Raw genomic sequence first — 22100 nt, 5'->3', positions numbered from 1 at the left:
ACAACGGAGGTTTAAGGTAGATCTTTCTAGGATGAAAACATTTAAGGCAAAATCTGAGGCTCTAAACCTTGTGCAAGGAGATTTCATTACTCAGTATAGTTTACTCAGAGATTACATTGTTGAGTTGCAAACTCGTAACCCAGATACGACTGTTAGGGTTGATGTTGAAAGCGAAGGAAATCCACACAGTGAAACGAGGACATTCAGACACATTTACATATGCTTAGGAGCTTTAAAGAAAGGCTTCGCAGCTGGAAAGAGGGATTTTCTTGGCTTTGATGGTGCTTTCATGAAGGGTCCATTTCCAGGACAAATTCTTTCAGCCGTGGTAAGTTTTAGTTATTGTTCTTTTACTTATTGTTATACATAAAAATAAGTAAAAATCTATTCATGATTGTTATTTATCATAAAATGCAGGGACTAGATGGTAATAATGGCACATATCCATTGGCATATGCGGTGGTTGAAACAGAGAACATCAGTTCATGGACTTGGTTTTTGAGTTGTCTTGGGGAGGATCTTGGCTTGAATACTAATTCTAATTTCACTTTTATAACAGACAGACAAAAGGTACTAAAATCATAGATTTTTTACTTTATTTCTAAATTGTTTACTAACAAAATCTATGTATGATTGTTAGGGTATTCTAAATGCAATTGCAACCTTGTTTCCTTGTGTTGAAAATCGTTATTGTGTTCGTCACATTCGGGATAACATGAGGAAGCAATGGAGGGGTAAACCTTTCGAATACCTCTTATGGACATGTGCAACTGCAACACATGTACAACAGTTTAACAAAGGCATGGAAGAGCTAAAGAAATTAAACAAGGATTGTTATGAGTGGCTTAAGAAGATACCACCTCAGCACTGGTCTAGGTCCCATTTCACTGGTATAACATTTCACTCTAATAACATTCTTTATGTTTTCCTGGTTTGTGTAGTTTTTTAGAATTGACTTTAAGTGATGTGATTGGACAGGGAGAGCACATTCTGATGTGATTCTTAATAACTTGTGTGAAACATTCAATGGAAAATTGAATGAGGGTCGTGATAAACCAATTATTACTTGCCTAGAGTTCATTAGGGAATATCTAATGAAGAAGATTGTGAATGTAGAAAAGGCCATTGGGAAATGTACCGGTCCTTTGACACCTACAGCTATGCAGACTTTGGAAAATATATAAAAAAGGCAGAAGATTATAGATCTGTATTTTGTGGAAATGGTAAGTATCAGGTAAGTGGCCCTTGGATGGACCAATGCGCGGTGGATGTGGTTCAACAAACATGCTCCTGCAGGAAATGGGAACTCACTGGGATGCCATGCAAACATGTTGTTGCTACTATATGGGAGATGAGGAAGAATAGTAAGGATGTTGGAATACCATAAACTTGGGTGCATGAGGTATATTGGCTAAAAACTTGGAAACAGATGTACTCATTCAAAATTGAGCCCATTAATGGGAGAAGCATGTGGGAAAAGTCTGTGTGTCCAACAACTTTGGTTCCTCCTAAACATCGTGTCACAATAGGTAGACCAAAGAAGAAACGCATAAAATCAGCTTATGAAATTGATGACATGGTGAAGGGTAATAGTGCATCAAGAATCCTTCAGTCGGTTACTTGTTCAAAGTGCAACAACATTGGTCATAATGCAAGGAGTTGTAAGGACAAAAAGCTAGTGCTCCTGGTGGTCCTGGTGGTTCTGGTAAGGGAAAAGGAAAAGCTGGTTGAGGGAAAGGGACTTGATCTATTAGTGAAAGTTTGTTTTGTTGGTTAATCAGTTCTTTTGGTTAAACTGTGTCTTTTTGGTAAAACTGTGTCCTTATGGTTAATACTTTTGGGTAAATTATGTTTCTTTTGGTTAACCATTTTGTTGATGTATGAAACTATTAACCATTTTGTTGATGTATGAAACTATGTTATGGAAAGTATGGAAACTAAATTACCCTTTATTAAATCCCACTTGTGCTATTGGTTGTTAATGTTGATTGTTAGCATATGTTATTGGTTGTTTTTGTCAATTGTTAGTGTTTACTTTTCCAAATAAGTTCCAGAAACACTTGATGAAAATACATGGCTCATAGAAGTCAAAATAAGCTCCAAAAACACTTAATCAAACACTTAACCAAAATATTATCAAATTCACAAACACTTAATCAAAATACATTCCAGAAACACTTCAAAACACTTCAAATTCACATACAACAACCAACTAGATGGATCATAGAAGTCAAAATAAGTTCAAAAAAGACAAACATCATACATAGCATACTAGTTGGATCTTCTTAAGCACTACAACTTGTAAATAATGATTCCTATGAACACCCAACTTAAAATAATGATTATCTTCAGCAACCGATTCTCAGCTTCAACTTTGTTCTTAGCCTTCAACAGCCCTGGAATTATCCTAGTACATCATCCACATCCTTCCTCATCAACCCATCCAATAAACTTACATTTAGGTCCCTGTCAAGTTCAAATCCAACAGATTTGCGGTCATTGTCACACAAAAGCTTGAGTTAGAATCAAAACGACCTTACCTTCTTTGTGCAGCCATAAAACTTTCTTCTGGGGTTGTCGTCGGTCCATGATGTCAGTATAACACTTGGTTGCCCACAATTACATTTCATCATTGTTGATTTTTTGTCCATTAAAGAAACGAGAGATGAAATGAGAGAACAAACGTAGAGGAAGAAAAGGGGGATGAATAAGTAAAATGACGGAAATAACCCTCAACGTGCAAGACACGTGGGGGTTTTAACTCCAAAATCAAACGGAAGGTTAGATGAGGGACCACGCGTGCACTAAACCAAACTATTAAGGATTGACAAGGTTAAAAAATGGAGTTAGGGACTAGGCGCGTAACAAACACCAAACCATAGTGACCATTCGTGTAATTTGTCCAATTTTTTATTAATTTCGTTATCTCTTTAATTTGAGCACATTGGATGCTGATTGTCTATTGGCTTGTTAAAAAAGGAGTAACACATTAGTCGTTCTTCTGTTCTTCTGTACTTCTGTAGGAAAGGGTAAAAACTCAAACCCTTGTGCCCTTTTTTTTTTCTTCGTTACGGGAAAGGCGAAGTGACGGAGAGAACGACTATAATCGAAATAATCGTCAAAATCAAAGGAATCGACATGAACGAGTGGAACAGCCGACGAAGAACAACTCAGACCTCCATTAATTGTGTAAGTTTTGCGTTTTTTGGGGTTCCAATCGGGAAGGAATAACAAACCGAGTAGAATTTTTTTTGGGTTTCTTTGGATTACAATGTAAAAACTATTTCGTTTTTTAGGAATGTTTCTGTGTACGTGACTTGAATATGGCTACTTTTTGTTGGATATGGTTTGGATTGTCTATCTATATTGGACAATTACGTGTTGAATCACAATTAGCAAAGCCATAATTTCCAGACATTTAATCTTGCCTATTCTATTCAAAGGTTTTGTCATTTTCCCAGTTTTTTTATGTCAAATCGAATTTGCACATGATTTTGGTTGGTTGATGTAGCAAGTGAACATCAATGGAATGCTTTATTTTGCTTTTAGACCTTCATAACGCAAGGTTGACACCTTTCATTTTAAAAAAAATGACATGGGTTATCTTACATGTTTGTCACTCGTCTTTTAATCTGTAGTTTTTTTTCTAACTTCATATATATATATATATATATATATATATATATATATATTCAACATTTTTTTTTCTTTTTAAAATAGAGTTTTATCAAAGTTTCAATCATATGTTGTTATGTTTTTTGCAGGTTATATTTTCTGAAGTCATTGAATTTCAAACCTATTTCATCAGATATATATCAGTTGACATGAAGCAGTTTTAAATCTATCTTTCAAGATTTTAGAGATTTCAATTCATTGAATAGTGTCTGCAGCAGTAACATATTCAACTCAAGGCTTGCAATGTGCATCTACAAGTCAACATTTGGAGAGTAGATTGGTTGCTTTGACTTTAGTCAAGCCAGAAAAGATCTCCTTGATATATTTATATTTACTACCCTTCTGACAACTTCAAGAGATAGAATGCTTTTCTCGAGTCCAAGGGCGATTTCGTCACTTTCAAACAAGTGGTGGATACTTTAAGACCACATTATCTCGTTTTCAGTAATTCTGAAAGTCTCACAGGTTGTTTCCTTTTTCTATTTGTTAGTTGGATTTGATAATGGTGATGACAACTTGTAATAAACTGGAGAATCTTGGTTAGTATGTTGATCAGGTCTTTGTAGTTTGACCAGTTGACTTTGTTCTCTCAGAGCAAGTTACTGTGGTTCACTTCTGTTATGTTCTTGTAAAGAGAGTTGCTTCAACTTTGTTAATGGTGTATGCATGAATCAACTGTGTGACATTTTCTCAAAGCTTCTTGGAGTTATAGATTCTGCAGAAATTGATGAATTAATTTCAGTCCAATAGTTGAATATTGCTTGTTCTTGGTGAAACAGATGGTTTGTTGTCATACAAAGTTACTAATTAGTTCATCAAATTGTTGGTTTCTAAATTGGGATATACTCACACTTCCTTTTTCTTCTTGAGGCATGTTTTTATTAATGTTTTTTATCGTAATATTTCAAGATTTTAGTTATTTTGCCATACAGGAAAGAGGTTTTCTTCCTTCTATCATCTTCTACACACTGTTATGACCTCTTTATTTTGTTTATTAACCAGGGTTAATGTTTGTTGTGAGCTCTCAACTACGGTTATTCTTGCGATCTGCTTCGAGGGTACAAGAGTCAATTCCTCTTCGTTATGCATCTCCAAAGGCTTTATTTTTGTAGTCCACGTGAAATTGAAGTAGTTTTGAAGACACATTTGAGAGTGGTTGGCATAATATGTAAGTTGAAAATGTGTTCTTTTTGCTTGACATGTCCTAATTACTATTTTTTCTCTTTCCACTTTTTTTTTTAATTTTTTTTTTCTTCAGTTGAATGTGATAGATCGTCTGACTACCTCATTCTGAAGAACTTGTATTTGGGTTTATGGGAGCTTTGTTGTCTTTCTAGGTCTGATTGTGGACGTTAGGCTTTGTTGGCCATAGGACATTTTCCAGAGGTGAGCCCGTTATGAATACTAAATATTTATTAGGGTTTAGTCATTATTGCAAGGAATAACAATGTGCTTCCATTGATTTCTTTATTAGATGATCATACTTTCACTTCTTCCTATTAGAGCGTTGTACTTAGAAAAATCTACCTAATTATAGCAATGTCATCGTTGCTATAATTGGGTAGATTTTTGAAAGTATAATATCATAATAAGAAAAAAAAACTAAAAGTACAATGTTATAAATAGGTTGATTTTTTGAATTACAATGCCCCAATAAGAAATTTTTTCGAACCACAATGTTATAGTTGGGTAGAATTTTTAGAAGTTGAATTGTCCTAGTAAAAATAAGAAAAAATAAGTACAATGTTATAGTTGGGTGGATTTTTCCGAATTGTAATGTTCTAATAAGAAAAAAAAATAAGAGTACAATGCCATAATAGAAAGAAATGACATCATGCTATAATAAACAAATAAACGAAAGTACATTGCTATTTCTTGCCTAATTCATCAAATGTCCTTACTATATTTTTTTTTAAGGTTGTTTCGGGTTCTGATTGTTGCGTTACATTCTGTCAAAGAACTGAACCGGTATTTGGCGGTAATTCCTCTTTTTCCCTTCTCAAACTACTCTTTACACTCATTCTCTAATTTATATTAAATATTAATATCTATGATCCCCAAGAATTTCACCGTTAAACCTCATAGACTTCGACACCACATCATCATCATCCTCGGTCTCACGCCAAACAACTTCACATTTGATATTTCATCCTCACCTGGATCTAACATCCAAAAGAAAAGACACCCCCAATAGACTCTACTTTTGGAACTAATCGATGGTGGTGTAGTTTGCCTAAAAAAATGGAGCTATAGGTCTTTTACGGTACTATAATAACTAATCAAGTAATCAACACATTAGTGAGTCAAACTCCAAATCCAGATATTATGATTGTTAGTCACTCAAAGACCTAACTAACCATCATCATGTCATTGTCTATTGTGTGTTTTACAAGTTGTTGCCATGCCAAAATCTAGGAAAGACAAGCTGGTTGCAGAAGCGATACGTAAACTCAAGATGCGTGCAAAAATGGTAAATGACATTAAAGATTTTCTTGACAAAAATGACTTCATGGAGGTAAAGTAAAACCATTTTGTTATTTTCTTTTTTCTTTTTTATGGCTAATTATTATTTGTTATTGAAGTTTGAAATTTCGATGATGGAGTTGATAACCGTTGGGGATTTAAAGAAGCCTGTTGATGGTAGAGTGAAGTGTGCATTTGAGTTTGTAAAAGTGATTACGACCGAAGGAATTGATTGGACAAATATTACCTGTGGATTTTATATGGTTGATGCTGACTATGGTAACTTTATGGAGATAGACTGAAAAATTGTTAAGTGATAAGTTATATATCTTTATTAGTACAAGGATGATTTATTATGTGCTTAGTCCAAACTAAAACTTATTTGAGTTTTGATTCTTGAATCAAGGTTTCTTATGGATTTTTACCATGTTTTGGTGAAACCTATTGAGTTTTGATTCTTGAATTTGTTTGTGACTATATCTGTTTATTTTGGACTAAACACATAACAAATCATCTGTGTACTAATAATATATATATATATATATATATATATATATATATATATATATATATATATATATATAACTTACTACTTAACAATTCTTCAGTTGTATATCATCTCCATGCACTTACCATAGTCAGCATCAACCATTTAAAATTCATATGTAGTATTTCTCAAATCAATCTTGGTCCTAATGTTTTTTACCAACTTCACTTAACCATCAACAAGTTTGTTTAGATTCCCAGTAGTAATCAATTCAATCATCGGAATTTTAAACTTCAGTAGCAAATAATAATTAGCCATAGAGAAAAAAGAAAATAAAAAACGGCTTTATTTTATCTCTATGAATTCACGTTTTTCAAGAAAATCTCTAATGTGATTTGCCATTTTTGTACGCATCTTGAGTTTATGTATCACTTTTGAAACCACAGATTGTCTTTCCTAGAATAAAAAATTTAAGGTAATGACATTGAATACCTGAATTTTCTGTAGATACACATCACAAACCCACACTAGTGAACATGCCAAATAGTGATAAATACGACAATACAACAAAATTTTACAACTAAAGGTGTATGATAATCAAGTAAAGAGAATATAAGTTTACATACATACAAGAAACTCTAGTATTAAGACAAATTATATCATGTATGTCTTGGGCTGTTGATTTTGGTATGGCACTAGCATGTAAAAAGCACAATGATATGATGGTCAAGTCTTTGGTATATTTATCAACGGACATGCTTCCCTTCTTTAATGTTAAGGGTTGATGCTCTAACTCCAACATATTTTTTGCTGAGCAGAACATGTGCTTTAAGTGGATCAAGAATTCTTCCCATGTGAGTTGTAGCGGCTTGTTAGGACTTAATGTCTTTCCCAACGTATTCCACCAACGGATCGATGCACCCTTGAATTGCCTTACATCGTTGGTGGTCTACAGTTTTCCCATGTAACTGCTGGTTATGAAGGCCCACTCCATTTTTGAAATCCAATCCATGACTCCTACTAGATCCTATTTCCCACTAAATGATGACGGATTACAAGTTATGAAGTTCTTATACTTGCAGTAGCCTCTTGGTTCATTATTCCTTCGAATATCTGATTCTTCCGGAGGAGGGAGTGGTCCTTGATGACTTTTCGAGTCATCGTTCCCTTAATGAACTGTTGTTGGACGAGAGGGAACTAGTCCATTATTGACTCGTTCAATGACTATTAGTTCGTTGATCACTGGAGCTTCGCCTCTAGCATTTGCCAGCCCTTGAGTTAGGAGATCTATAAACTTGCGCCTTTGCTGGTCCAACATGTTATGCAACATCAATCGAACTTCATCCACTGGGAGATGAGCAGCTCTTGCTACGATGTTCTGATGTGCTGGACCTCCATCGTTCTTGATGACTCTATCGCTCTTCGTGATCGTCATGATGTTCTATGCTCGTGAGTCGAAGGTACCAATGTCGGCCCACTAGTTTATGTATCATGGTATATAGGATGTTGTTATGCGATAGTGATATATCGACCTGCATGTTAGTCTGATGACTGGCTATATGATTATCTGTTTGCTGAATATATGATTATATGTTATATGTCGGCATTAGTGTGGTTGGGTTAAGACTGTACTGCTTTGTGCGGTCGGTCAACAAACCTAGGGAAATCCAACCGGGAGGTTGTGGGTCAGGGTAATCCAACTGGGAGGTTATGGACCCAACATAAGAGAAAATAGATGAAGTGCTTAATGAGTATCTGAATGATTTGAAAGAGGGATTGTTGGAATCCAAAGGATGGCTTTCTATATTGCCGACATATATACTTTCAAGGGTGTATTATGTATTATTCTTGTTCTAAATAAATGTTGGGGGCTTACTATGTATTATTGCCCTTCTAAATAAATTCCTGCCATCCTTCAAGTGGTGCGATTCCAAGTGGTGTGATTTCTGGTAGTACAAAGTGAGATTTTACATGTATGTAATTTAGGGTTGTTGACTTCGTTGAAGAGAAAAATTGGATGGGTTTCTGAGTTCATTTTCTTCACTAATTTTAGAATTTATCAAGTTTTGAGCTCATTTTTCTTCACTTATTTTAGGATTGATCACGTTTAAAGTTCGGAATTTTCTTCATTAATGTTAGTCACTGGGTTCATATTATTAGTTTCTTATGAGGTTTTTGTTTTCAAAATTTGCAGAATGTATCAAATGGGTTCCTCACAATTGACATTAACTATGATGGAGCGTTTGTGCCAAACCCCTAACCTATAGTGTTGGAGTTATTAAAACTCTAACTGATATTGATTTTGCATCTATGGAGTTTACTGAATTTCTTGTTATTCTTAGAAAGTTGACTCCTAGTAAATGCAAAAACGTTTATTTTTTTAATACCGAAGTTACCTTTTAACTCATGTTAAATTCTGAAGAAGATTATGTGTCTTCTATTAAGAAAGGTTATGAAAATGGTAATAGAATTGCTATATATCTTGATCGTTATTCCAAAAATCTGAATGACTAGGTTGATGAAGAAATAACAGATGATGCTTGTGAAGTAGTTTATTCAGAAATATATTACCATATAAACTCAAAAACCGAACCAAAACCAAATTAACCGATATAACCGAACCATTTTAACAAAACTATCATTAAAATAGTGATGCAATTTTTTAATTTTGATTAACTGAATACATATGGATTGTTTATGGTTTTTTTTTTATAAAACTGAACCGAACCAATAATATTAATAAATGTTTTTTAATATAATATAATATCAAATATATGGAATGTATTTATATTAAGAATTGAAATTTTAATAGATAATTATTTGGAATTAGATATGATAAGTAATATTCTATCAATACAATTAATATACATAATCATTCACTTTTTATAGCAATGCACTTTATGTTTTTCAAATTTTATAGAAAAATATTTTATGTTTTGTTCATTTTGGATCATTATGGTTAACCGATATTTAACATTAACCATAACCATTAATCGACTAAACTGTTAACCAAAAACCTATATTAACCACTATTCAATGGCTATCGAAATACATTAACCAAGTGTAATGGTTATGGTTTGGTTTTGAGCAATAACAAAACCAAACCTCCACATACCCACCTCTAAAGATTATGATGGTTTGTCTGATTCGGTCTCAGATGATGCCTTCTGAAGAACAGATTTGTTTGGAAAAAGTGTCGACAAAAGTTAAAGAAAAGGACTTTGATTCTGATGAAGAAAAGTAATACGAAATTAGTCTTCACTAAACTAGTTTCAATCCTAAAACTAGCTTAAATAAGTCATAAACTAGTTTTTATTAAATATTTAGAAGGTTTTTTTTACATATGATATATTGTTTACATTTGCTATATCTATAAAATGTGTCTCACAACTTAGGTCTCGTTTGATAGTTTCTGTTCGAAAAAGTGTTGTCTGGGAAAGTGTTGTATGGAGTCAACTTTTCTAACTGGGAAAGAAACTATGTTGTTTGATTGTATATCTGATTGACTGTGCTAAATGATGAAAAATAACAATACTATCTTGTTGTTCTATACTGTGGTGGATGAAGTTGCTGAATAATTATAAAAACATACAAATTGTCATCCAAATCAAAATTACACAATAATCATTTAAAAATTCAAATAGAATATTGATTAAGTTGTTTTTAGTTTATTGTTTTTCAAGTTGATGTTACGTTGTTATTCTTTCTAGCCATTTTTTTTATAACTCAACATGTGTTTCTTGACCCAGTTTGTCCGATAGTGGTTGGATGGATGGAATTTTTTAAAATATATTAGGTTGATGGTGTTGTCCAAAAAAAATGAATTAATCCAATAAAAATGAATTATAAAATTTAACTAAAAAAATTTAATAATCCAATAAAGTAATATTTATTAGTATATAAATGTTATATATTTATAAATAATATTTATTAATATATAATAATCCAATAAAAAAGAATTAATCCATAAAAGGAAATAAAAAAGAATTATTTAAAAGAAATTAATAACCAAATAAACACTCTAAATAATCAAACATCCAAAATTTATATAAATATGAGTAATTTAAATCTAAAAGAGGTTAGGTAATAATTTTTGCAAGATTTATAAAATTGTACACAAAATACCTGAGACCCAATCAATGATATCTAATGGGAGAAGAGGAGAGGTTAACTAAAGCTGCAAATTGGCATATATCTCTTGCATTCTCTTGTTTTGTACTCCTCAAAATGGAAACCTGCAAAAGTTTCATTTTTTTTAAAGATTTTTTATTAAAAGTTTCATCAAAAGAGTTCCATACCTTTGGGTGGTCCATGGAATTACCAAAATACCCTATTCCAAAAGACAAACTAGTAAACCCAGCAGCTATTTCAACAGCTTTCAGCTCTCGTGATGATCCAGGACCCTAACAAAATTAATTCAAAATTATCAACATTTAATAAATAAATTAATAACAAATTTATACTCCCTACCAAAGGAGCCTCAGCTTGCACAAGCAAAAATCCAGCACTTGTATCCCTATTGTCTTCAATTACAGACTCTAAAACCTTTGAGCATGCGGCTACTGGTCCAGCATGTGATCTTCAATAAATAATATACATAATCACTATTTTAATATTTTTTAAAAAATATAAAAATATAAATGAGTAAATCATACAGTAATGGAGATATGCAGCATTGGTGAGCAGCAAAAAGTTTCATTAGGCATTCACCAGCACCACTAACACAACAACCAACATTTGAAGATGCCCAACAGCCACAACCGTATGTCGCTGCTAATCCTACACGCCCACTCACCTAATTTTGAATTTTTTTTTTAAATATTAAAAAAAATGGTAAAATATGGTTATTAATGAAGATGTAAATAAATATTACTTTTAGTGCAATGCCACCACTAGAAGCTCCGGAAGCTATGTTTCCTTGTTTATCAATACATATAACTCCTACTGTATCCATGATGTTGTCTTCTCCTTTATCTGATTGTGGAATAAATACAGAATTCATTAATTTTTGAATTTGATAGAATGGTAAACAAAGGAATGGAATGAGTCATTCAAATGTGGTTTTTAAAACAAATATTTTTTTATTAAGATAAACTTTAGATATAATTAGAAAATGCTCATGATTTTTTCATTTTATTGTAGTGCTTCATTCCATTCCCTCTTTGATTACTGCTTGCCAAACACTACTTAGTTCACTCGAGTTTAAATGAATTAATATTCTTGGAAAAAAAAATTGTTTATCAGTCATACCCGATGAATTGTCAATCTGTTGATGACTAGATGATGATTTCACCAAAGTAATTTCAGCTTTGGCATCATCAAGCATTGCTTTATATTTCTTCCACTGTTCTTTTGCCTTTCTTGTTATAAGCCACTATAAAAGGATATAACAAAGGCCAGTTAAGCAGAAAATATGTGGTCACGATGATATTTAGGTATTAAATTAGGAAAAACTGTGATAATAACTTAATCCTAGTAAAATTTAATATATTACCTCATTGGCCTTTTCAATGGTTTCAAAAATATTAATCCCCTTGGAATTTGCCCAAACACGGGCACCCTCACCAACCAAAAACCTGAGTAAATTAAATATTAATAATAAGGTTTTATGTAACATGTAAAGTTCCAGTGATAAATTGGATGCAAAAGAAGTTTGATTACATGGGAGGAATTCGACCCAACAGTGATGAACCCAAGATTTGCTCCTTCACCAGCAAAGCTGCAATCTTAATGGGATTTCTTACACCTGGTAATCATTTGCTTCAAAGAAAGGTAGAATATATAATATATTAGAATAAAAAGCCTCAAATAATATAAGCAAACCCAAGAAATAGATGAAATGAAAGTCTTTAGAGATAATGAAATATATATTATATGGATATACCTGGCACTGCTCCAACAGCACCAAATGCTCCAGAGCTACCATCCATGATACTTGCATCACATTCAACATCACCATCTTCTGTCAAATTTGACCCTCTTCCAGCATTTGTGCATGGATCATTCTGCACTTCATCATTCAAGAAATGAGGTTTACACAATTTTTTAAGATTGTTGTAACACAAAGCAAAAGGAATTTTATGCTCTGACAGAGAGTCTAATCATACTATGAGCAAAAGTAGAGTTGGAAAAGGAGAAGGCTGATCATATGTATACACAGCAAAAGTAGTCTAATCATACCTCCAAGGTCTCAATGGCTGCTGACACAGCATCTGCACATCCTCCAGAGCCCTATAACAAAGCAAATGAGCATGAAAACTATACAAAAACCAATCAACTAATGAATTATCTTTTAAATAGATATCTGCAGCTGTTTCAACGATTCTAAGTTAAGCTTCAAATCATCAAGCCAAATTCTCTTTCCTATTTAGTAGCCAACATTATCAACAGTAACAGTAAGTTAACAAGCTTCATAATCACATACATTCCCTCCCTTCCATGGAAATTAGACTTCCTGTTGATTTTGAATGATATGGAAACCTAATACGTTTGAGAAACAAATGGATTCAAATTCGTTGTAATTTAACACATATTATTCGCCTATGCATAAAGTTCAATAAAGTGAAAAATCATTCTCGGAAACTTTAAAACCATATGAACTTTAAAGGTGAAAAGTAACTATAGATTCAAAACTCTGAAGCTCCTATTCGTGAACGAGGGAATAAACATCATTGAAAACTCAAAAGCCGATATACTAATAACAAAATTAAACATATGCAAAGCTACAAACGTTTATCGAGATATGTATATAGAGACAGAGGAGAGACCGTTCGTAGAACAGATGCGGCGGCGAGACAGGCAGTTTTCATTGCAGATCGGAGAGCCTTTTCGTTAACCGGTGAGTGGTAACCAGCGCCGACGTGGACGGCGACGAAGAATCTCTGGTTGATATGATCAGAAACTTCGCCGGCCATCACTTTACCGGTTTCGAAATACGTCCGTTAACGTCAAATGGGACTGTGAAAAGGAGGTTAGTGGGCCGTAGTCAGCCGTGGTGCAAAACTACATGAATGAGAAGTGTTCACTTTGCACCTCAATGTTTACAACTTTGTTAATTCCTACCCCCAAATATAACTATCGATTTTTTTTAGGATTATACTTTTAACTTGTGTAAATTGTCAATTCTTATTTTAATAAATCAACAGTTTTAATCTTTTTTTTATCAAATGTCACTCTAGTACAATTTTTCATTAATATTATGTCATATGTCATGTAAATATATTACGCAACTCATTTCAAAATTTAAATTTACATTTTCTAATTATATTTTAAATTTGAAGTTATAATAACTTTAAAATTTTGATATATCTTTTAATTAATAATTTATTAAATGACTTATTTAAATTAATTGATTAAGAATTATAAATTTTTATTATAAAAATATAACTATTTTTTAACCGTGGTTGCCACGGGTTATAAACTAGTGATACGTAAATTTATATCTTCTTAGTTTTTGTTTGCATCTTATTATTGTATGTATTAATCTAAACCTTAATCTAGGGGGTGTGAGGTAAAGTTAAAAAAATGAAATCTCGATTATTTTTTGCACTGATGTTAATTGTCTTTAATTAGTTTTTGTTTTCTACCAATGAAAAATTAATTATACACCTTGTTCATTAATTATATGTCGACTACCATTCCAACATGCATACAAATATTTATACATCAAAACAAAGTATGTGATTATCGTTTTATTGAAGGAATAGGTCAAAACTTGAGAAAAAACCACCTTGTTTCTCTCCATGAGTATCGGATTATTGCCTCAAAATTATTAGGATCTCCACTCAGGTGTCATTATTTCACTAAATCAATCCTAACTCGGCCTCTAATCCATCACAAAAAACAGAAAATTAAGATGAAATATATTGTCAAATACAAACAAGGAATTCTTTTTCCTTTGATCTTCAATTAATTAAATATTTGACAACCCAATTTTGTTGGGTGCCTTTCCTCTTGTTGGGATTTTTTTTATTTTTTTTCAGAAAAAAATTGAGAAGAAAATAAGAAGGAAAAAAGATGTCTTTCACAGGAACTTTGGATAAATGCAAAACTTGCGATAAGACTGTTTATTTTGTTGATTTATTGACTGCCGATGGAGTTACTTATCATAAAGCGTGCTTTAGATGCACCCATTGCAAAGGCACTCTCTCGGTTTGTTTCCTAAATCTTCTTTTCTTTCTTTCTTTCTTTCTGGTTTTGTTGCTTTTCTTTGCCTCAATGTGATAAGAATCGCTTGTTTTTTGCCCATTTAATTGCACAAACGATTGACTATTTTGGTTTTTCTTTTTAACCTCAAGGAAACGTTTGATTTTGGTAGGTTTCTGATAAAATTTAGTGTTAGAATTCATCATTACAGACATATTCCAAGAATTCATCAAGTTGTTTTATATAGTATTATTTACAATCATCTTTGATATAAATTTTATTGCAGATGAGCAACTACTCCTCAATGGATGGAGTTCTTTACTGCAGGCATCATTTCGAACAACTCTTCAAGGAATCTGGAAATTTCAGCAAGAATTTTCATGCAAGTAAGATTTAATGTAATATAATTTCGTGTTAATTGTTTTCCCATTTACTATGAGAATTTTTGTTATCAATTTCGTATCCAAATTCTACAGCAAAAGAAAAAGAAAAAGCGCCTCCGAGCAAAGTCTCGTCTATATTCACCGGTACGCAAGATAAATGTAGACAATGTAGCAAGACTGTGTATCCTCTCGAAAAGGTTCGTACACTGCTTCTTATAAATTACTATAAATTAGTTGTTGATATGATGTAGAAACTACTTTCGAAAAATAATGTATGTAATTACATTGATAATTACAAAAGCTGACATGATGCAATACAATATACTTTTTTTGTTTAAGCACAAGATTGGATGCACTTATTTCTAATCATATTCGATTTTTTTACGAGCATTATAGATCACAATGGAAGGAGAACCATACCACAAATCATGCTTCAAATGTGCTCATGGAGGGTGTCCTCTTACACACTCATCATATGCTGCCCTTGATGGTATTCTTTATTGCAAACATCATTTTGCTCAACTCTTCATGGAGAAAGGAAATTACACTCATGTCCTCGAGGCTGCAAATAGAAGGAGCAATGCAAAGCCGGAGGATGTAGTTGAGCCAGCCGGGGAGGAGGAAGGTGAAGGAGGAGGAGGGGATGATGAGGATGGCCAAGCGGAACCACCAGCTGAGGAGGAGAAACCACCGGAAGAGGACTAATCCTAAACATATATATTCAAATACTTTATATATACATACATACATATCTTGGTTTCTTTGTTAATGTAATCTTTTGAAGACCCCTTTTTTCTATTTCATTTTGTTGGACCATTGAATATTCAGTGGTTTGACTTTTGAAATTATCCTCTATATTTTATTTTCAGTTGGTGACTATAATGTATAACCTTTTACAATTCAAATATAAATCAAGTAACTCTCTTGAGGGTATGTCATAAGTAGTTGTTACGTAAATCTTCTGTAATAAAATATGTTAGTGGCACATTGAGCAACACGTTAAAATGAGTAGCGGGTTGGATTACGTTAATCAGTCTAGCATGTTTTCAACTATTTTTATTATTTCATAAATTATTTAATAATATATAAATGTGTTATAAAAAAATTTCTTCTAATGATCCAGCTTTTTAAATAAGACAATTTACTTATGTGTAAACATGAAGGTAGGAGACTGTGGACGACTTTTAGATCATTTTTGACCTGTTGGACTCCCTTCTATGTTAATTGTTTTTTGAATTTTACTTATTTCACAACATAATATAATTCATTTTTACTTACATATTCAAATATCGTCTCTACATGCTTAATACTTGTATAGTAATGATACTACTAGAACCTAAAGCAATTTTACGACCGAGTACAACAAGGTTTGGTCATTTGTTGAAGTTGTGAGTCTTCCAAAATTCATCTTCCCACATTTCAACTTGTTTTATTGCTCTTGTGTTGTTGTCAATGATAGATTTAATGGTGGAGGGATCATAGGGTGGAGGCATAGTACATGGAGTTGTATCTGAAGGGTAGCGCACGAGGGATTCTTCCATGAACTCCCTCCACTTTCCATCTGCAAAGCATGCCATCGATTCTGAACATAGCTCCATTGCATTTGGAGGGATAATAGGTTTGAACTTCAAGAGCTTAGCGTATTCCGTCAATAAATGTAACATATAGTCATAAACATATTCCATCTTCACATCCTCTTGAATGAACTGGCTCGATGCCTTACCTATCTCTTGTGCCTAGCAGGGTCGTACAATTAAAACACATAGCACATACCCTTAGGTTATGTTTGTTACATAGGATATGATTGAACGAAATTGGACAAGCTCAATTGGATTACTTTCAAAGTTAAGAATGAAATGATATTTACGTCTTTTGCAAAAACAATAGAGTAGTAGTTAGTCCTTGTTCCTCCATTTTGTGTGGGACAAATGTAACTTTCATCTCATTGATGATGTATTCATGTTATTCTCATTTTTAGTTCAATGCAAATGAAACACAATACAAATACAAGATTGTCATGTCACGTCAGGGTCATGTCATGTGTTGTCCTACACAACAAACAAGACTTCAATAAAAAAAATATTTGTGAAATGTGAACTTACCTTGGAAGTGTGATGGTTGCCCCATTCGACACCAAATTTGAGAGATCTACATTTATTAGTTTCCCGAATAGGCCAAAAATGCTCTAGGGGTGTCATCCCTCTTGAAAAGAATGTGTAGTAATGCGGGTTTATGTATAATGTTGGCGAGTCACACGCCAATATGTATTTCTCGCTAACCGACCATGCCCATCCTTCAACATATATCTTATACCTATTCATGAAATCGTGTTGAATAATATTTTGTCAATAATTTCAAGGGAGTGTAATAAAATATGATGTTATAATACACAATTAAATGAAAATGTATTTTTATGTTTTTCTACATTTAATCCTATCTTATATTCACAATTATTCTCTACCTGTAAGTACATTGATCTTCAATATTCGACTGCTTGTATCCATTTGCAGATTCATTGGTCCAATTCTATCCAAGTGTTAAACCACCAATAAAATTATATAAGTTTATCATCCAAAGAGTTATCGGAAAACTTACTCACATCTTAACATTTAAAAATATATTATAAGTTCAAAACTGAATGTTAATGTACCTGAAAAAATAAACGGGTATTCCAGTCAACATGGGAAGTTTGGTTGACATTGCACTTGACAAGATCACTCCTAATAGGGGACACCCCAGGGTTACCCTTCCAATACGCGTAGGGTACCCTTTCCTTCCATTTGACCCTCTTGTTTCCTTCTTTAATGTCCTTCAATGTAATTTCCCATGGCTTTTGGTTTGTCTCAGGCCTATTACAATACAAATGTAAAATCAAATTATTCATTTATTCATTTGTTTTTTGGATTTAAAATTTGAATTAGATCCATTAGTTTGTTTCATTTAGATTGATGATTTAATTCTTTTTGTTATAAGATGAGAAAAATGTAAACATTTCAACTAAAGTTGGCAAAATGGAAGGAGTGGTTATGACTTATTAGATAGAGAAAACAATTTATATATTTTGATGGTTTTGTTATATATAAGAAAAAAAATAATAATTATATACCTTAAAATCATATGAGATTTAACTATGAACACCTTCATGTTAAAATATCATCCAAATAAAAAACAAAAAAAGAGAGACGAGTTAATGGAGAGAATAATTACCATCCCCAAAAGGACCAATCGGGTGAAACGATATCCAAGCTCCACGGATCAGAACAATACTTGAACAATGGAGGAGGCCCAAGATTGGGCCTCCTAAAATATTGTTTTGCATTAAACACCGGCCGATCATCACAATCAAATATAAGTTCAAGGTCAGGAACCCTGCCAGGGTACCTTCTTAACAATTGTTGAAACCCCCATAGCGTGAACAAATCTCGAGTTTGAATTGATTTTCTAAATCTTTCTACATATGCTTTTCCATCAAGGATTACTATTCTGAAATGTGCATTCCACTTTGCTCTCTCCACCATGTCTCTTGTGATCCCTGTCCCTCTCCAATGTCGTAGATCTTCGTGGATCCAACGAAAGTAATCCGGACATGTCTTGTTCGATGAACGGTCTAGATTTTTATGGGTTGTTGGATAGTTTTTTGGACATGTTGGTGTTTGATTCCATGTACGACAATCAAGAGGGAAGTCATGTTCTTCTTTCGTTATTTTAGTTTGCAGGATTGATCGACCTGAAAACATAGACTATATACATGTACAAGTTAGATCAACACATTAAACTACCAAAGTCCAAATACATTATTTGCATAAAAGATATCACTATATGTGATATGTGATCAACAATTAGCTGCCAAAAAGGACTTATATAAATGATATGTTTAAGGGGTTTAAAGTTTGGTTGTTACCATGTGTTCGTTGTGTTGACTGGCAAAATTTTAACTATGGTTTAATTTTCCATTTAATATATCTTAGTGTAGGGGATGATGACTACTTTTGCATTTACAGAGCAGTCAATTTTACTATATAGGTTTAAAAATAATTTTATTTTCATTAAAAAGTTAATTAAGAGACCTATATGTGTGACCACGACACAATCAACAAGTATATAATAAAGCAAACAAAGGTCAGAATAATGAGCCACAAAATACAAACTGATACAACATGATTCCGACAACGACCAGGTTTTGGTCTTAGCCTGTATATAAGCTCTTCATATTGCTAATTAAGTTGTTGAATATGTTATTTGTCTATATATATATATATATATATATATATATATATATATATATATATATATATATATATATATATATATATATATATGCGCAATGTATCACGTTTTTAGATAGAGTGTTTTTCTTTTTCCTTTTTTTTTTTGGGTGTGTGTGTGTGGGGTGGGGGGATGTTTGTAGCCATATGGAGTCAAATGTGGAAATAAGCAATAATTATAATTAAGTGAAAATTTGGATGAAAATGTAACCAAAACATATCACGAGACATTGTTTAGTTTTTAATATTTACAAAGTATTTTAAAAATCACGTGAGATACACGTCAATGTAGGAAGAAGCATGTGAAACTAGGGATGAGCAAAAGGATCGAACTGGTCGGAACCGGCCTGGGAACCGGCTTCGGCCAAAATCAAGAACCGAACCGGCCCGACGGTTCTACCGGTTCTTGTCGTGTCTTCAAATGTTTGAACCGGTCCTTGAAAAATAGCATCATACGGTTCCGGTTTTTGCCGGTTCTACCGGTTTTTGCCGGTTATATCGGTTCCGGTTCCTACCGGTTCCCGGTTCCAAAAATCCACATAAATAACATCTCGGTCCCGGCCTGACCGGTTCCATCGGGTTCCGGTTCCGGTTCCGGCCGGTTCCCCGGTCCATATGCTCATCCCTATGTGAAATGTAAAAGTGGAAACCAACCGAACGATAAATGTTGATATATCTTTTTTTTTATTTGGAAACATAAAGATCACTTAAATATCTATATACTCACTGAAAATAAAATTAAAAAAAAAAATCATTTTTTCAGCCTTAAAAAAATCATTTTTTTCAGCCAATATATAGATATATATGAGATTTTAATATTTCTAAAGTTAAAAAAAAAATAGATATCTCAAAGTATTTTTGTTTCTATATATTTCTATTGACCCTTTCCTTGCCAAATATCTAAAAGGTAACTACAACCAGTATTAAGGCGGTCTAATGATGATCATTAGTGATTTAAACATTCCAAAATTGGATTAATTCAACCCTGGGATGAACTTCTATTTAAAAAAAAAAAAAAAACTATTGTATGCATGTTCATTATCTTACAAGCAAAAATACAAATATATATCTTCTTATTGAAGGTAGTCGAGTTTAATGGATACTTACAAGGTCCAACCAAAATGCAGCTATGAAGAGGACAAAAATAAAAGCAAATGCCACGACCATAAGCCAATGTTTATGCGTTGCTTTAACATGGTTGTGATGAATGAATGCTGGCCTTAACCAATATATCTTCTTACACTTCTCTTTATACAAGTTCTCCATATTTTTTAAGTTCTTGAAAATGGTTTCACTCATTCTATCTTATATGGAGTATGCACAATATATTACATTTCAGTGGAGCCGGGGTGGGAGATGATCCATGTTTGAGACCATGAAGTTACATGTGAAAACACGCATTGGCCATGAATCTAATTGTGAGGACTTTGTGATCTAAGTAAGTTTAATCATGTGGAAAAAGATTAAGTTTATAATGATTTCCACAAGGATAAAAAAACGTGGCCAAGACATTGAAATATCGTGAGACCTTCTTACACTTGTACCTCATGCAGTCCAACTAATACCATAGAAATCATATTCATTTGTCTTTTTGATAAATTGCAAAGCTAATATTACTTTTTTTTTTTTTTTTTTTTTTGCCTATGTCCCTTATTTCTATTGTTTTTTTATAGAGAAAGTTTCTTGGAAAATGATTGCAAACGATGCAATTTGTTCCCTGTCTTTCGTTTAGGTTTGCTAAGGTTATCTCCCTATACTAATAAAAGAGTAGTTCTTTTGTCATGTGTCACCATGTTAGACATTGTAATTAATATCATAACACTTGTCAATCTATTGATACTTGTAATTAATATCATGACAATTGTCAATTTATTAATTATCCATTTCAAATTTAAAATTTCAAAATTTAAATAACATTTTAATTACATTAAATTAATAATATTAGAATAAAAATAAAATAAAATTTATACCAATTATAATAAAATAAAATTTATACAAATTATAAGATGATATATTTTACTTATTTATTTGAATCAACGATTATAATTTTATATATCACTAAAAAGATATCTTTTAATTAATAAGTTATTCAAAATTATTAATTAATAGTTTTGAGTTTTTACTTAAAAAGTTTAATTAATTTTCTAACCGTGGTTTCCACGGATTATAAACTAGTATACTATATACAAAGATAGCATCCCAAAATTGATATTTCTACGAGTTTAATATATCTTGCAAAATCTAGGTTTAAATTGTAGATTGTGTTTTAGTATTTGTTGATATTGATTTATCTGCACGCATTTATCTCCTCTTCCATTTAGCTATCTTTCTATAGTCTTTTGTCCTTATCTTTATTTGGATTATTTTATTGTTATGTGTATCTAGATGTAACACTCAATTTAGGTATGAGTTAATGTTTTGTATGGTTAAAGTTTTAATTTGGACTTTGAGAATTTTTCTTTCCCGCGACACGGTGGTTGGAATACCATGGCATGGTATTGCACGTGTACACGACTCGGTGGTCATTTAATGGTTGCGACACAACACCTCATTGTGCATAAAACCTTCTATTTCAGAAAGTTTCAAGCTTGGACTTAACGCATTGTGTAAACCCTATAAATCCATTAGTGAGCCTTGAAACCTTCTAGAAAGTTTCAGGCTTGGACTTAAGGGATTAAGGAC

General features: G+C 32.6%; 3 protein-coding genes and 1 long non-coding RNA gene across 8 annotated transcripts; 2 read left to right on the top strand and 2 right to left on the bottom strand.

The window, feature by feature from the left end:
- The first annotated feature begins 2960 nt into the window (after positions 1-2960).
- Positions 2961-9009, top strand: LOC145101639 (uncharacterized). Of its 5 annotated transcripts, XR_013705730.1 has the most exons (7): positions 2962-3189; positions 3765-4140; positions 4678-4843; positions 4934-5061; positions 5593-5653; positions 7444-8085; positions 8820-9009. It is a non-coding gene; the product is annotated as an uncharacterized LOC145101639 (long non-coding RNA). The 5 variants fall into 5 exon arrangements; XR_013705728.1 differs by having other exon boundaries at positions 2961-3189; positions 3765-4843; XR_013705732.1 differs by lacking the exons at positions 7444-8085; positions 8820-9009 and adding exons at positions 6091-6190; positions 6258-6660 and having other exon boundaries at positions 3765-4843.
- A 1642-nt stretch (positions 9010-10651) lies between these two features.
- LOC145101638 (N-terminal nucleophile aminohydrolases (Ntn hydrolases) superfamily protein) lies at positions 10652-13600 on the bottom strand. Its single transcript, XM_079038883.1, has 11 exons — positions 13393-13600; positions 12806-12856; positions 12510-12630; positions 12287-12371; positions 12120-12201; positions 11876-11999; positions 11499-11599; positions 11281-11420; positions 11096-11204; positions 10924-11028; positions 10652-10860 (listed from the first exon to the last, which is right to left on the bottom strand). The coding sequence occupies exons 1-11, from the start codon at positions 13537-13539 to the stop codon at positions 10762-10764; spliced, it is 1164 nt and encodes a 387-aa protein (XP_078895009.1). The 5' UTR covers positions 13540-13600; the 3' UTR covers positions 10652-10761.
- An 859-nt stretch (positions 13601-14459) lies between these two features.
- LOC145100136 (LIM domain-containing protein PLIM2b-like) lies at positions 14460-16153 on the top strand. Its single transcript, XM_079037523.1, has 4 exons — positions 14460-14776; positions 15057-15156; positions 15247-15350; positions 15550-16153. Exons 1-4 carry the CDS (start codon positions 14642-14644, stop codon positions 15856-15858), a joined length of 648 nt encoding a protein of 215 aa, XP_078893649.1. The 5' UTR covers positions 14460-14641; the 3' UTR covers positions 15859-16153.
- A 134-nt stretch (positions 16154-16287) lies between these two features.
- On the bottom strand, positions 16288-20693 carry LOC145101637 (uncharacterized). Its single transcript, XM_079038882.1, has 6 exons — positions 20526-20693; positions 18361-18893; positions 17804-18002; positions 17615-17679; positions 17256-17466; positions 16288-16889 (listed from the first exon to the last, which is right to left on the bottom strand). The coding sequence occupies exons 1-6, from the start codon at positions 20682-20684 to the stop codon at positions 16527-16529; spliced, it is 1530 nt and encodes a 509-aa protein (XP_078895008.1). The 5' UTR covers positions 20685-20693; the 3' UTR covers positions 16288-16526.
- Between the last annotated feature and the right edge of the window lie 1407 nt (positions 20694-22100).

The sequence above is a fragment of the Lactuca serriola genome, chromosome 4 (assembly GCF_051521515.1).
Source record: "Lactuca serriola cultivar US96UC23 chromosome 4, Lser_US96UC23_V15, whole genome shotgun sequence".
In the NCBI taxonomy this organism is placed as follows: Eukaryota; Viridiplantae; Streptophyta; class Magnoliopsida; order Asterales; family Asteraceae; genus Lactuca; species Lactuca serriola.
This window is presented reverse-complemented; position numbering and strand designations above follow the sequence as displayed.